Source organism: Equus przewalskii, chromosome 4 (genome assembly GCF_037783145.1).
Source record: "Equus przewalskii isolate Varuska chromosome 4, EquPr2, whole genome shotgun sequence".
Classification (NCBI taxonomy): domain Eukaryota; kingdom Metazoa; phylum Chordata; class Mammalia; order Perissodactyla; family Equidae; genus Equus; species Equus przewalskii.
The window spans coordinates 31,904,803-31,919,344 of record NC_091834.1 but is presented as its reverse complement, the minus strand read 5'-3'; the positions used below and the strand labels follow the sequence as shown (position 1 = coordinate 31,919,344).

The following is a 14,542-nucleotide window of genomic DNA, read 5'->3' as shown; positions in this document are numbered from 1 at the left end:
GCAAAAATGCCCAGAATATTGGGGCTGGCCCAGTGGCATAGCGGTTAAGTTCATGTGCTCAGCTATAGCAGTGCAGCATTTGCTGGTTCAGATCCCAGGCACAGACCTACGCACCACTCATCAAGCCATGCAGTGGCAGGCGTCTCACATATAAAATAGAGGAAGATGGGCATGGATGTTAGCTCAGGGCCAGTCTTCCTCAGCAAAAAGAGGAGGATTGGCAGCAGATGTTAGCACAGGGCTAATCTTCCTAAAAAACAAAAGTGCCCAGAACATTCTGCACCATGAAGATGATTTTGAAAATGTAGTGAACTATGAACATTCTGAAAGGAATGTATCTTCCTCTTCTGTTCAGTATTATTATTTTTTCTTAAAGATTGGCACCTGAGCTAACATCTGTTGCCAATCTTTTTTTTTCTTCTCCTCCTCAAAGCCCCCTAGTACATAGTTGTATATTCTAGTTGTAGGTCCTTCTGGCTCTGCTATGTGGGACACCACCTCAATGTGGCGTGACGAGCAGTGCTAGGTTTGTGCCTAGGATCTGAACAGGCAAAACCCTGGGCCACCAAAGTGGAGGGCGTGAACTTGAGCTCTCAGCATGGAGCCGGCCTCATGTTCAGTATTCTTGTAACAGTTTTTCTACAGAGGAATCTTGTAAGATACCAATTTTCACCCATCCAGAGACTGTAGCGATGGTACGGGAAAGTAAATCTTAAATCTCTCAACTCAAGAAAATAGTCTAATTCTGACTGGTGGCCTTAATTTTTTATTTGTTGCTCTGGTAATACTGTTTTGTTAAAATCTTCTTAAAGGTATTAACAACAGTTGTAAGGTTTCTTTGCAAAATCAAGAGGATTAATGACATTGTTCTCTCATAAAAGTATGATAAAACCATAACTCGTAGATTCTTTTTTCAAACTAAGAAGCTTGAGAGTCTTTGTTTCCTTTAAATTATCAAAAGTAAAATAAATGCGTTCCACCCGGGCAGCAGACAAAACTCTCTGTCTGCCATTAGCAGAGGGGCCACACCCAGCATTCACGGCTCCGGGAGAGGCCCGTAGAGAATCCCAGAGGGCGGGGCGACCCCCAGCTGCCGTTGCCCGCCCCGTGGGACTAGGGATAGCCGGAGATCTTGGAGAGGACTGGGGCTGGGGGGAGTTCCAGAGACCCAGCTTCGTAGCCTAGGGGGAAACCCTACAGGCTCACAGCAGCCTTAGGGAAAGCCTCTGCACAGCACCAGTAGAAGGCACCCAGCCGCCAGCCACAAGGCTGGAAGACCCCAGGGCAAAAGCAGCATAGCTAGGTGAACTAACCACAGACTGTAGAAGATGCCAATAGCTCTCCTGCAACCCATAGAGGACAAGTGAGATTTTGTGGGTGCCGACAGCAAGGGAGCGACAAATATAAGTGATCCCACCCCTGGCCGCTGGAAAAGCCCATAACACCGTTGCAGACCCCAAGGAGAGAGCACATCTAGGTGGGCTGCAACAGTAGGCACCAGCAGCCTGAAGCCCCCCTGTGACGGCCCCCACGGCAGAGGAGGGAATCCAAAGGGCCACTGTGGCTACGAGGAGGGGCCCAGGCCCAGTTAGCAACTGCGGACAGGGTTCCTGGTTGGTGCAGTATAAACAGCTGCTCCCCCACCGCAGCAGCTGAAACAAGTGAAAGGAGCAACTAAACTCTATCTCCATGCGGAGGCACAAATCAACAACATCAAGCAATATGAAAAAATACATTAAATCTCCAGAACAGAAAGAAAGTAACAAATACACAGAAAACAATCCCAAAGAAAATGAGATATACAACCTAAATGATGATGACTTCAAAACAGCCATCATTAAGATTCTCAATGAGTTAAGAGAGAATTCTGACCGACAACTCAACGAGTTCAGGAGCTATGTCACAAAAGAGTTTGATACGATAAAGAAGAACCAAACAGAAATATTGGAAATGAAGAACACAATAGAGGAGATTAAGAAAAATCTAGATGCTCTGAACAGTAGGGCCGATAATATGGAGGAAAGAATTAGCAATTTGGAAGATGGCAATATAGAATTGCTGCAGGCAGAGGAGGAGAGAGAAGCAAGACTAAAAAGAAATGAAGAAACTCTCCGAGAATTATCAGACACAATTAGGAAATGCAACGTAAGGATTATAGGTATACCAGAGGGAGAAGAGAAGGAGAAAGGGGCAGAAAGCCTATTCAAAGAAATAATGGCTGAGAACTTCCCAAATCTGGTGAGGGAGATGGATCTTCAGGTGACAGAAGCCAATAGATCTCCAAACTTTATCAATGCAAGAAGACCAACTCCACACCATATAGTAGTGAAGCTAGCAAAAGTCAACGACAAGGAGAAAATACTAAGGACAGCCAGGCAAAAGAAACTAACCTACAAAGGAACCCCCATCAGGCTATCAGCAGATTTCTCAGCAGAAACTTTAGAGGCTAGAAGAGAGTGGAATGATATATTCAAAAATCTGAAGGACAAAAATCTACAGCCGAGAATTCTCTACCCAGCGAAAATATCCTTCAAATACGATGGAGAAATAAAAACTTTCCCAGATAAACAAAAATTAAGGGAGTTCATTGCCACAAAACCTCCTCTTCAGGAAATCCTCAGGAAAACCCTCATTCCTGAAAAATCCAAAAAAGGAAAGAGGCTACAAAACCAAGAGCAGAGGAGATAAGTAGAAGGACAACAACAGAGAGTAGCAGCTCTACATCAGAACAGATTAAACCATGGGACGAGAAACAAAGGAGACTGAAGAAAACCGGAAAACAAGACACAAAATGGTAGTGGTAGGCCCCCACATCTCAATAATCACTCTAAATGTAAATGGATTGAACTCCCCAATCAAAAGACACAGAGTGGCAGGATGGATCAAAGAACAAGATCCAACAATATGCTGCCTCCAGGAAACACACCTCAGCCCCAAAGACAAACACAGACTCAGAGTGAAGGGATGGAGAACAATACTCCAAGCTAATAATGAACAAAAGAAAGCAGGTGTCGCTATACTAATATCAGACAAGGTAGATTTCAAAGCAAAACAGATAAAGAAAGATAAAGAGGGACAGTATATAATGATAAAAGGGACTCTCCACCAAGAAGACATAACACTTATAAATATATACGCACCCAACACAGGAGCACCAAAATTTGTAAAGCAACTCTTAATAGAACTAAAAGAAGACATCAACAACAATACAATAATAGTAGGGGACCTCAACACACCATTAACACCAATGGACAGAACATCCAGACAGAAAATCAACAAGGAAATAATAGAATTAAATGAAAAATTAGACCAGATGGACTTAATAGATATATATAGAACACTTCATCCAAAAACAGCAGGTTACACATTCTTCTCAAGTGCACATGGAACATTCTCAAGGATTGACCATATTTTGGGAACCAAAGCAAACATCAATAAATACAAGAGAGTTGAAATAATATCAAGCATCTTTTCTGATCATAATGCTATGAAACTAGAAATCAACTACAAGAAAAAAGCAGAGAAAGGTGCAAAAATGTGGAGACTAAACAACACGCTTCTCAACAAACAATGGATCATTGAAGAAATTAAAGAAGAAATCAAATTTTATCTGGAGACTAATGAAAATGAGAACACGACATATGAAATCATTTGGGATGCAGCAAAAGCAGTCCTAAGAGGGAAATTCATCGCAATACAGGCTCACCTCACTAAACAAGAAAAAGCTCACGTAAGCAACCTCAAACGACACCTAACAGAACTAGAAAAAGAAGAACAAACAAAGCCCAGAGTCAGTAGAAGGAGGGAAATAATAAAAATAAGAGCAGAAATAAACGATATTGAAACAAAAAAGACAATAGAAAGGATCAATGAAACAAAGAGTTGGTTCTTCGAAAGAATTAACAAAATTGACAAACCCCTAGCCAGACTCACCAAGAAAAGAAGAGAGAAATCGCAAATTAATAAAATCAGGAATGACAGAGGAGAAATCACAACAGATACCAATGAAATACAAGAGATCATAAGAGAATACTATGAAAAACTATATGCCAACAAATTGAACAATCTGGAAGAAATGGACAAATTCCTAGAGTCCTACAATCTCCCCAAACTGAATCAGGAAGAAATGGAGAATCTGAATAGGCCAATCACAAGTAAGGAAAGAGAAACGGTAATCAAAAACCTCCCCAAAAATAAGAGTCCAGGACCAGACGGCTTCTCTGGAGAAGTCTACCAAACATTCAAAGAAGACTTAATACCTATTCTCCTCAAACTGTTCCAGAAAATTGAGAAAGATGGAGAACTCCCTAACACATTCTATGAAGCCAACATCACTCTGATCCCCAAACCTGACAAGGACAACACAAAGAAGGAGAACTACAGGCCGATATCACTGATGAACATAGATGCAAAAATCCTCAACAAAATTTTGGCAAACCAATTACAGCAATACATCAAAAAGATTATACACCATGATCAAGTGGGATTTATACCAGAGACACAGGGATGGTTCAACATCCGCAAGTCAATCAACGTGATACACTACATCAACAAAATGAAAAACAAAAACCACATGATCATCTCAATAGATGCAGAGAAAGCATTCGACAAGATCCAACACCCATTTATGATAAAAACCCTCAGTAAAATGGGTATAGAAGGAAAGTACCTCAACATAATAAAGGCCATATATGATAGACCCACAGCCAACATCATACTCAATGGACAAAAACTGAAAGCCATCCCTCTGAGGACAGGAACAAGACAAGGGTGCCCACCTTCACCACTCCTATTCAACATAGTACTGGAGGTGCTGGCCAGAGCAATTCGGCAGGAAAAAGAAATAAAAGGAATCCAAATAGGTAACGAAGAAGTAAAACTCTCGTTGTTTGCAGACGACATGATCTTATATATAGAAAACCCCAAAGAATCCACAGAAAAACTATTAGAAATAATCAACAACTACAGCAAAGTAGCAGGGTATAAAATTAACGTGCATAAATCAGTAGCATTTCTATACACCAACAATGAACTAACAGAAAAAGAACTCAAGAACTCAATCCCATTCACAATCGCAATGAAAAGAATAAAATACCTTGGGATAAACTTAACCAAGGAAGTGAAGGATCTATACAATGAAAACTACAAGACTTTCTTGAAAGAAATTGGCGATGACATAAAGAGATGGAAAGACATTCCTTGCACATGGATTGGAAGAATAAACATTGTTAAAATGTCCATACTACCTAAAGCAATATACAGATTCAATGCTATCCCAATCAGAATCCCAAGAACATTCTTCACAGAAATTGAACAAACAATCCTAAAATTCATATGGGGCAACAAAAGACCGCGAATTGCTAAAGCAATCCTGAGCAAGAAAAACAAAGCCGGCGGAATCACAATCCCTGATTTCAAAACATACTACAAAGCTACAGTGATCAAAACAGCATGGTACTGGTACAAAAACAGGTCCACAGATCAATGGAACAGAATTGAAAGCCCAGAGATAAAACCACACATCTATGGACAGCTAATCTTCGACAAAGGAGCTGAGGGCCTACAATGGAGAAAAGAAAGTCTCTTCAACAAATGGTGCTGGGAAAACTGGACAGCCACATGCAAAAGATTGAAAATTGACCAGTCTTTTTCACCACACACCAAAATAAACTCAAAATGGATCAAAGACCTAAAGATTAGGCCTGAGACAATAAGTCTTTTGGAAGAGAATATAGGCAGTACACTCTTTGACATCAGTTTCAAAAGAATCTTTTCGGACACTGTAACTCCTCAGCTGATGGAAACAATAGAAAGAATAAACAAATGGGACTTCATCAGACTAAAGAGCTTCTTCAAGGCAAGGGAAAACAGGATTGAAACAAAAAAACAGCTCACTAATTGGGAAAAAATATTTACAAGCCACTTATCCGACAAAGGGTTAATCTCCATAATATACAAAGAACTCACACTGCTTAACAACAAAAAAACAAACAACCCGATCAAAAAATGGGCAGAGGACATGAACAGACATTTCTCAAAAGAAGATATGAATATGGCCAATAGACACATGAAAAGATGTTCATCATCGCTAATCATCAGGGAAATGCAAATCAAAACTACACTAAGATATCACCTTACACCCGTTAGATCGGCAAAAACATCCAAAACCAAGAGTGACAAATGTTGGAGAGGTTGTGGAGAAAAAGGAACCCTCATACACTGTTGGTGGGAATGCAAACTGGTACAGCCACTATGGAAAACAGTATGGAGATTTCTCAAAAAGTTAAAAATAGAAATACCCTATGACCCAGCCATCCCATTACTGGGTATCTATCCTAAGAACCTGATATCAGAAATCTCAAGAGTCCGTTGCACCCCTATGTTCATCGCAGCATTATTTACAATAGCCAAGACGTGGAACCAGCCTACATGCCCAGAAACTGATGATTGGATAAAGAAGATGTGGTATATATACACAATGGAATACTACTCAGCCATAAAAAAAGACAAAATCGGCCCATTCACAACAACGTGGATGGACCTCGAGGGTATTATGTTAAGCGAAATAAGCCAGTCAGAGAAAGACGAACTCTATATGACTCCACTCATAGGTGGAAATTAGTATACTGATAAGGAGATCTGATCGGTGGTTACCAGGGAAAAGGGGGGGTGGGTGGAGGGCACAGAGGGGGAAGTGGTGTACCCACAACATGACTAACAAAAATGTACAACTGAAATCTCACAAGGTTGTAATCTATCATAACATTAATAAAAAAAAAAAGTAAAATAAATGCAATACATTCAAATTTAATTCTTCAAATGAAAATCTCTTTGATGAAATAACTGATTTCATAATTATTTTTAAGTTAACAGCATTTAGACAAACTACCAGTATTATTGGCAAAAGAAAAATTAAATTATCTTCTTAATCTTTTAATTGTAAAGAAATACCCAGCAGTCTCTACTGTTTGGCTTTTGATATTTTTCTCCCTGCTTACAGAAGCAAGGGACTATGGGAGATGTTATCTTACCCCTCAATGAGTGATACCCCATATAGGACAAACTCTCTTTAAAATATTAGAAAAAATATAAGAAACAATATATGAACATAATTCTTTTCATCAAGATGCAAATTCCCCCCAAAATATTACATTTTTATATTCCTTAATAAAACATTTTACTTAAAAAATTATCTTTTATATTTATTTAGTCTCAAAGTATCTCCTTGCAAATTACATGTTAATTACAAAAGGAACAACAGTAACTATACAGAAGAGAAAAACACTTTAACCAAATGATTAAAATTAATATCACTAATAAAATGCCAACAGACTTCAAAGACCTCCGGATGTGATATCCTGAGAACACACTATGTATGTCGTATTTCCGCTACAAATGGATAAACTCATTGTAATCACAAGGAAAAGCAAACAAATTCAAATTGAGGACATTCTATAGCCTGTATTCGTCAGAAATATGTCATGTGAGACAAACAACGAAAAACTATTCTAAGTTAAAAGTGACGGAAGAGACTGACAACCAAATGCAAAACATGATCCTGGATTGGATCCTGTATCAGGAAAACAAAAGTTGCAATAAGGGACATTTTTTGGATGATTGATGACAGTGAAATATGAATTATAGATTAGATGAAAATGTATCGATTTAGATTTCTTAAATTGAAAGCTGAACTATAGTTGTATAAGAGAATGTCTTTGTTTTTAGGAAGGACACACTGAAGTATTAAGGGGTAAAGAGGTACAATGAATGCAGCCTCTCAGGTGGTTCAAAAAATACTATGTGGGGCCAGCCCCGTGGCCCAGTGGTTAAGTTCACATGCTCTGCTTTGGCAGGCCAGGGTTTTGCCGGTTCAGATCCTGGTCACAGACCTAGACCACTCATCAAGCCATGCTGAGGCGGTGTCCCACACAGCAGAACCAGAAGGACTTACGACTAGAATATACAACTGTGTACTGGGGGGCCTTTAGGGAGAATAAAAAAAAAAGAAGACTGGCAACAGATGTTAGCTCAGGTGCCAATCTTTAAAAAAAAAAACCAAGCATATATACACAGGGAGAGGGAGAGAATTATGACAAATGTGGCAAAAAGTTGAAAATTAGTGTGAATCTAGGAAGGGGCATATAGGAATTATTTTGTACTATTCTTGCAAGTTTTCTGAAAATTTGAAATTATTTCAAAATAAAAAATTTAAAAGTCATCCTTTAAGTAAATATTAATATGAGAAGAGTTTCACCGTAAACAATTGATAAAATCAAGTTTGACAAAATGCTATATTAGTACAAGTGCTTTGAATAGTGACAAGTTAAGAAGCTTGTACCAGAATGTAGATCAATACACAGCTTGCTTCATCAAAAAAAGTCTTGCTATGGAAAAGCCAGCTCTACTAAACTGCACTTAGTGATATTCTGGCACAACCCAGTAACAAACGGGTTATGCACCAGTGCAGCACTTTGAGTAGTTCTGGTCTTGGATCCCATCTTTTTGCAATCAATTAATCAATCAGTCAATCAATAACTAATTAAATACTTTTGAAATTAGGCATATACATTTGGAAGAATATACACCAAGTTATGGCCATTAACTCTGGGTAGCACAACTGAAGGTGATTTTTATTTTCTTCCTATATTTTGTAATGTTTCTACAGGGAACATGGATTACTTTTATAATAAGAAAAGCAATAGCAAGCTTTTTAAAAAGAGTAAGTGAAAAAGAACTTAATAGCAGGGAGATTTCTTGCAATTTGAATCCTATGTCAAAATATGACATTTTCTTATGCTTACATACTGCCAAAATTTCTCCAAAAAGATCTCACTTACAGCTGATCTTGAAGCTCCACAATTATATATTCTAATTGTTCCTTTTCCAGTTTATGGGCCAGATCAGAATCTTCAATCCTTTGTAGTAGTATTTTATTCTGGGAGACAGATTCAGACAGCTGATTCTCTCGAAGTCGTAGGAGTTCTTCAAGATAACCCTGGAAATACAGATCACTAAGATATAGAAACTGCAAAATTCTAATATATACTTGAAGATAAATGCTGTGTAGCTTAAATGTTATTCTCATCTATACTGTAATGAAACAATTTCAAACTATCACTGATGAAATAGTAAAAAAAATAATTGTTTTAACTGAATACAGAAATTTAACACGTTCTCCATTATTTAAAGCTCTTCTCTAAAGTTAAATTAAAAATATATTTGTAATTTAAGGTAAAACAGTCAAAATATTATAACTTCTAAGCTCTACAACTGTGATAAATACTCCATATGTTTCCTAGCTTCAAAATACAAAGCTAATTACAGAATGACCAATTAAAAATCTGCCTCTAGGTGATTATTTTTCAAAAACAGATATTAACATTTTTAGCATTAACAAATTAGTGGGAAGCAGTATAATGTTTTGGTTAAGCCTGCAGGTTTAGGGATTGCCTAGAGTCATATTCGTGTTCTACGACTTAGCAGCTGTGAGTCCTTGGGCAAGTTAGTTCATCTCTCTGTGCCGTAGTTTCATCATCTAAAAAAGTGACAACAGTAAGTGTACCTACTTGGGAAGCTTAAATGAATCAATATAAGTAAATTGCTTAGAATGGTACCTGGTACACTGTATGCAATGTATAATTCCTAGCTAATATTATTAGCAAACATCTAATAGATACAAGATTTCTTGGACTGATCCCCTGTCTATCTTTTTTTACTCATTTACCATTTCTTTTTCTTTACTCATTTACTATTTACTCATCTACTATTCCTTTTGCTCTGTTTTCTGGGAGACTTCATTGAATTTATCCTCCAAATCCTTACACTGAATTTCTGAATTCAGGAAATCTTATTTTTAATTTCTAATAGCTCTTTCATGTTTTCTGATTGTTCCCTTCTCAAGGCATCCTATTCTTTTTAGTTGCAATATGCTTTCAAAAAATGCTTTTCAATATGCTTTCAAATTCCTCTCAGAATATTAATTAGAATCATTTTTTCTTAAAGCATTCTTCTATTCCATTATGTTATCCTATTCACGTGTCATTAGCAAACTGTTTTAGTTATTTTAGCTTTATGATACATGTTAATAGTAGCTAATACTACTGTAACTGCAGGCCCTCCAGGGCCAGTTCAGCTGACCCTATCTCTTATCAACAGAGTGATTAAGAATTACCTTTCTCAGGGCCAGAACCCTGTGATCGAGTGGTTAAGTTCACGTGCTCTGCTTCAGTGGCCCAGGGATGGCTGGTTCTGATCCTGGATGTGGACCTACACACCGCTGATCAGGCCATGCTGTGGCATCCCACAGAGAAGAACTAGAATGACCTACAACTAGGATATACAACTATGTACTGGGACTTTTGGGGACAAAAAAAAGGGGAAGATTGGCAACAGATGTTAGCTCAGGGCCAATCTTTCTCACCAAAAAAAGAATTGCCTTTCAGAAAATCTGTAGACAAGCCATATGCAAAAGAAGAAATCGTGACCTGAAATGACTGCGGAATCAAAGATCCTCCTTCCCATGCAACCCGAGGACTGGGACACGAGCAGAACTTGAAAGTTGGACTCTTATCAGAAGCGAAGGGTCCCTCATTCAGGAAGATCTGGTGTTAAAATTCCTTCCCCACCTTATCAAAAATGTTTAGAACCCTATCATAAAAGTTTAGAACCTCACCTAAATGTTTAGAACCCTGTCATAAATGTTCAAAATCTTACCATAAATGCTTGAAGCCCACCAATCAAAACCTGTCCACCAGCATTTCTGCTTGCCAGCCTGTTATCCCTAACCTCTTAAATTTTGCCCCAATCCTGAATTAAAGAGACAGATCTGAGGTACACACCCCCTGTTCTCCCTGCAGATGGATCTTGCAGAACAAAGCTGATCTCTTTTCCCAAAGATTGATGCCATATAATTAATTGTTTTTTTTACGTGCATCAGGCAAGTGAACCCCAATTTTGTGTGGTAACACTGCTCTCCCCTCATGGAGGTTCTTTTTCATATTTTTTCCTGACAATTCTCAAATATTTTTTCATAATAAAATCTTAAAAATTAAAAACAAAGTTAATTTTTACAAATGAAATGTTTCATATTTACACACAGCTTATTATAAACTATAAATGACTATTTATAAACATTAGTGATTATGTACCCACCACCTAGATTAATTACCAATACTTTCAAAGATCCTATTATGCCTTTGCCTGATAACGCCCCTCTGCCTCCTTTGTAAAGATAACAATAGCCTGAGAATTATGTTCATCATCCCTTTGCTTTCCTTTCTAGCTTTACTACAAATGTTATGTCATCTAGGAAATCTATTCATATTTGTAAATTTACTTTGTAACCATTTTCCTCAGTGTATTTTTTATTGTTCTAATATTTCTATCACTAATTTTATGGGCTTTCCCTATATAGGTCATCTATGAATAACAATAATTTGAAAGGGAAAATAGATAATATAGTAAAAAAGAAGAGGTAGAAACTCCTCAAGATACTGGAGTTTAGGGCTGGCCTGGTGGCACAGCGGTTAAGTTCACACGTTCTGTTTCTTGGAGGCCTGGGGTTTGCTGGTTCGGATCCTGGGTGCAGACATGGCACCGCTTGACAAAAGCCATGCTGTGGTATGCGTTCCATGTATAAAGTAGAGGAAGATGGGCATGGATGTTAGCTCAGGGCCAGTCTTCCTCAGCAAAAAGAGGAGGGTTGGCAGTAGTTAGCTCAGGGCTAATCTTCCTCAAAAAATAAAAAAAAGAAAATGGAGTTTATTTTCCTTTCTCTTTGTTATGTACTCCACTTTGCCTAGAACAGTGCTTAACATACAGAGCTGTTAAAATACTCAAAAAAAAGAGACAGACATATATGAAATTTGTTTAGGCAATCACTGCATTTTCACAAACCAAATAATCTTTTATAAAATTAATCATAAGAACTAAAACTCAAACATATAAATGAAACTGCACATAGAAGAATAAATGGCTTATTTTTATATTAAAATATAAAATTAGAAAAAGTTTAACAAACAAAACCTTCTCCTAAAACTTTGCCTGAGTCTTAATTAAGAAAAGGACAATTCAAGGACAGAAGGGCAGTAGCAATGGGTAAATAATTTTATTCAGCTGAAAGATCTTTTGGCAGTGACAGTCCAAAGGCAATAATGAGAACCAAATTGAATGCTTTTGACAACTGATAAATACCTTCTGTTCAAGGGTTAGTTGATACTTCTGTTTAACTCTCTTACACTTGTTGAACCAACTATTCTCATCCATGATGAAAGGAGGCCCAACATTCTCTGGAGTGCTGCTTTCACTACCACTGCTTCCCAAAGTCCTCAGCTCTTCTTCATCACTGCTGATACTATCAGAACTAGGCAGATTAAAATTAAAAAAATAAATAAAGTTAATAATATGTTCCACTTGATTTTCAAGAAATACTTCGATATCTGCAAGCTGCTGGTGAGCAAACTCCAAAATATTTAGCACTAAATACACACTTATAATAATGATATTATAAAGAATTTAGCTTCCCAAAAAAAAAAAATGACAAGCTAGCATGTGCTTCTGACTCCCTCTGACAAAGTCACACCTAAAGATGCTGCAGAAGCTCAAGTGAGTTTACAGAACTAAGGAATTAACATAAAAACTGTGAGAATGTTCTCAGGAGAGACAAAAGATTTCCAGAGAAGACCAGAAACTCCAGATGGGCTGGGAAGAGTTTTCTAGCTGGGTTCTTTTCACTACCCCACGTAGATCACTGCCTGTCCAACCTCCACTGCTAGGCAGACAAACAGAACTACAGCCTAATACCAGTAGGGTATAATATTGGGGTAGTGTTAAAGGTCAGCTCAGCTTTGGCGGAGAAGATAAGTTCAGAAAAACTAGTCACTCCCAAGCATTTTCTACTAGGGAAACAAGGAGAGGTAGAGGTGAACTGGAGAGAATATCCCATTACAATCTGTATTAAAATTCCTTATGACATCAATATGGTAGAGGAGTACAGAATAAGGTGAATAAAAAGGAGAGGAGAAACTAAAAGAGAAGAAAGTGTGCTAAGATGGCTATCTAGTTTAGATGAAAGATATAGGTGTTAATATACTTAAAAATGAACAAGGAAGATTAAATTTTAATATATGAGCAATGATATTAACATATAAGAAACAGAGCATGAAAATAGTCCATATAACCCTCATAGTACAAAAAGAAACTCTGATCTAGCAAATGGAGGGACAAAATAAGAAAATATAGTAAATTCAAGACAAAAAATAAGATGGCAGAATAAGTCCTAACACAAAAGAAATTACAAAAATCTTAAATGGGTTAAATTCAACAACCAAAAGCCAGATGTTCAGATTTGATTAAGACAAATATGGGCCAGCAATAACATGTCTACACATGAATACAGAACAATTAAAATTAAATAGAAAACACCTCAAGAAAATAAGAGAAATCCAGACCAGAATTGATTATTTCATAGGGTAACATAGATATAATGGTGGAAAATATCGTAAGGGTCAAAGAAAGATATTTTATATTTCATCCTTTGTGATCTGTATTTGTATCTGTCGGGCTCTGAGTCTGGAGTCCAAGCATGTTGCAAATCTGAATTAGAGACCTTTGCATAAAGAACTTCTCCTTGGTTCTCAGTCAATGATCTAGGAAACAAACCAATAAACAAACATACCCCAAAGGAAATTCCCTTGTCACAGCTGTGGCTTTGGGTGGATTGGAGAAAAGAAAGCAGTGGCTGATGATAAAGTTTCATCCTTGAAAAAGACAAATAGAACATCTAAAAAAATAATATTTGAAATTAAAAATTAAATGGATGAGCTAAAAAGCAGATGTAACTGAAGAGGGAACAAGTAAAATATAAGATGAGATAAGAAGAAATTATAATATTTATTAAAGATTTCAAAATGCTAAGGAAAAATAACTGCTAATAGTAAGATAGCATATCCAACAAAATTATCTTCACAGAAAGAGGGCAATATAAGCATATAACTGTATTCAGAAAACTACAACCTGAGAGATGTACCAACAAATTCTGACTAGAAGAACTTCCAATGATCATAGTTCAGGAAAAAAAAGGAATGATCCAATAAGGAACAATGAGCAAAGAAAATGGTAAACTTATGGGAAAACCTAAACAAATGTTGAGAGTATGAACCACTAACAATGAGGCCTATTTCATGGAATTTTAATTAAATCAATGACAGACCTAAAATTCTGGACAGTAATAGCATATGTCAAGCATGAAATTACTAGAGTTAATACAAGGTCCTCATTTATTTGGATAGGTGGTAAAGATATTAACTTTAGATTTTGTTAAATTTTAAATATGCATATTAAAATTAATGGAGTACCAGTAAGAGAAGAGAAGTATAGTATGTAACTTGTAAACTAGGAGAGGAAGAAAATCAGGAAGGAAAGGAAAAATCAATCCAAAAAAATAAAAAATAAAAAAGAAGATAGAAATAGCAGAAAAAGAAATGCAAAAAGTAGGACAAATAGAAAGCAAAAAGAACAATAGTAGATATCAAGCCAAACATAT

At 37.0% G+C, this 14,542-nt stretch overlaps 2 protein-coding genes across 37 annotated transcripts in view; one reads left to right on the top strand and one right to left on the bottom strand.

Annotated features, from left to right (window-relative positions):
- The window catches only part of RUNDC3B (RUN domain containing 3B), a 150,927-nt gene that overhangs the window by 48,492 nt on the left and 87,893 nt on the right, over positions 1-14,542 (bottom strand). For all 29 annotated transcript variants that reach the window (XR_011539469.1, XR_011539471.1, XR_011539467.1 and 26 more), the window contains 2 exons: positions 12,193-12,361; positions 8,838-8,995 (listed from right to left, as the gene is read on the bottom strand). Coding sequence is in view for 23 of the 29 variants with exons in the window: in XM_070617370.1 (XP_070473471.1) it covers positions 8,838-8,995; positions 12,193-12,361 (327 nt within the window). In the remaining 6 variants the exon portion in view is untranslated. The remainder of the gene's footprint in view (positions 1-8,837; positions 8,996-12,192; positions 12,362-14,542) is intronic.
- SLC25A40 (solute carrier family 25 member 40) overlaps positions 1-14,542 on the top strand; it is a 129,905-nt gene that overhangs the window by 104,708 nt on the left and 10,655 nt on the right. The gene's annotated exons all lie outside the window — the stretch shown is intronic.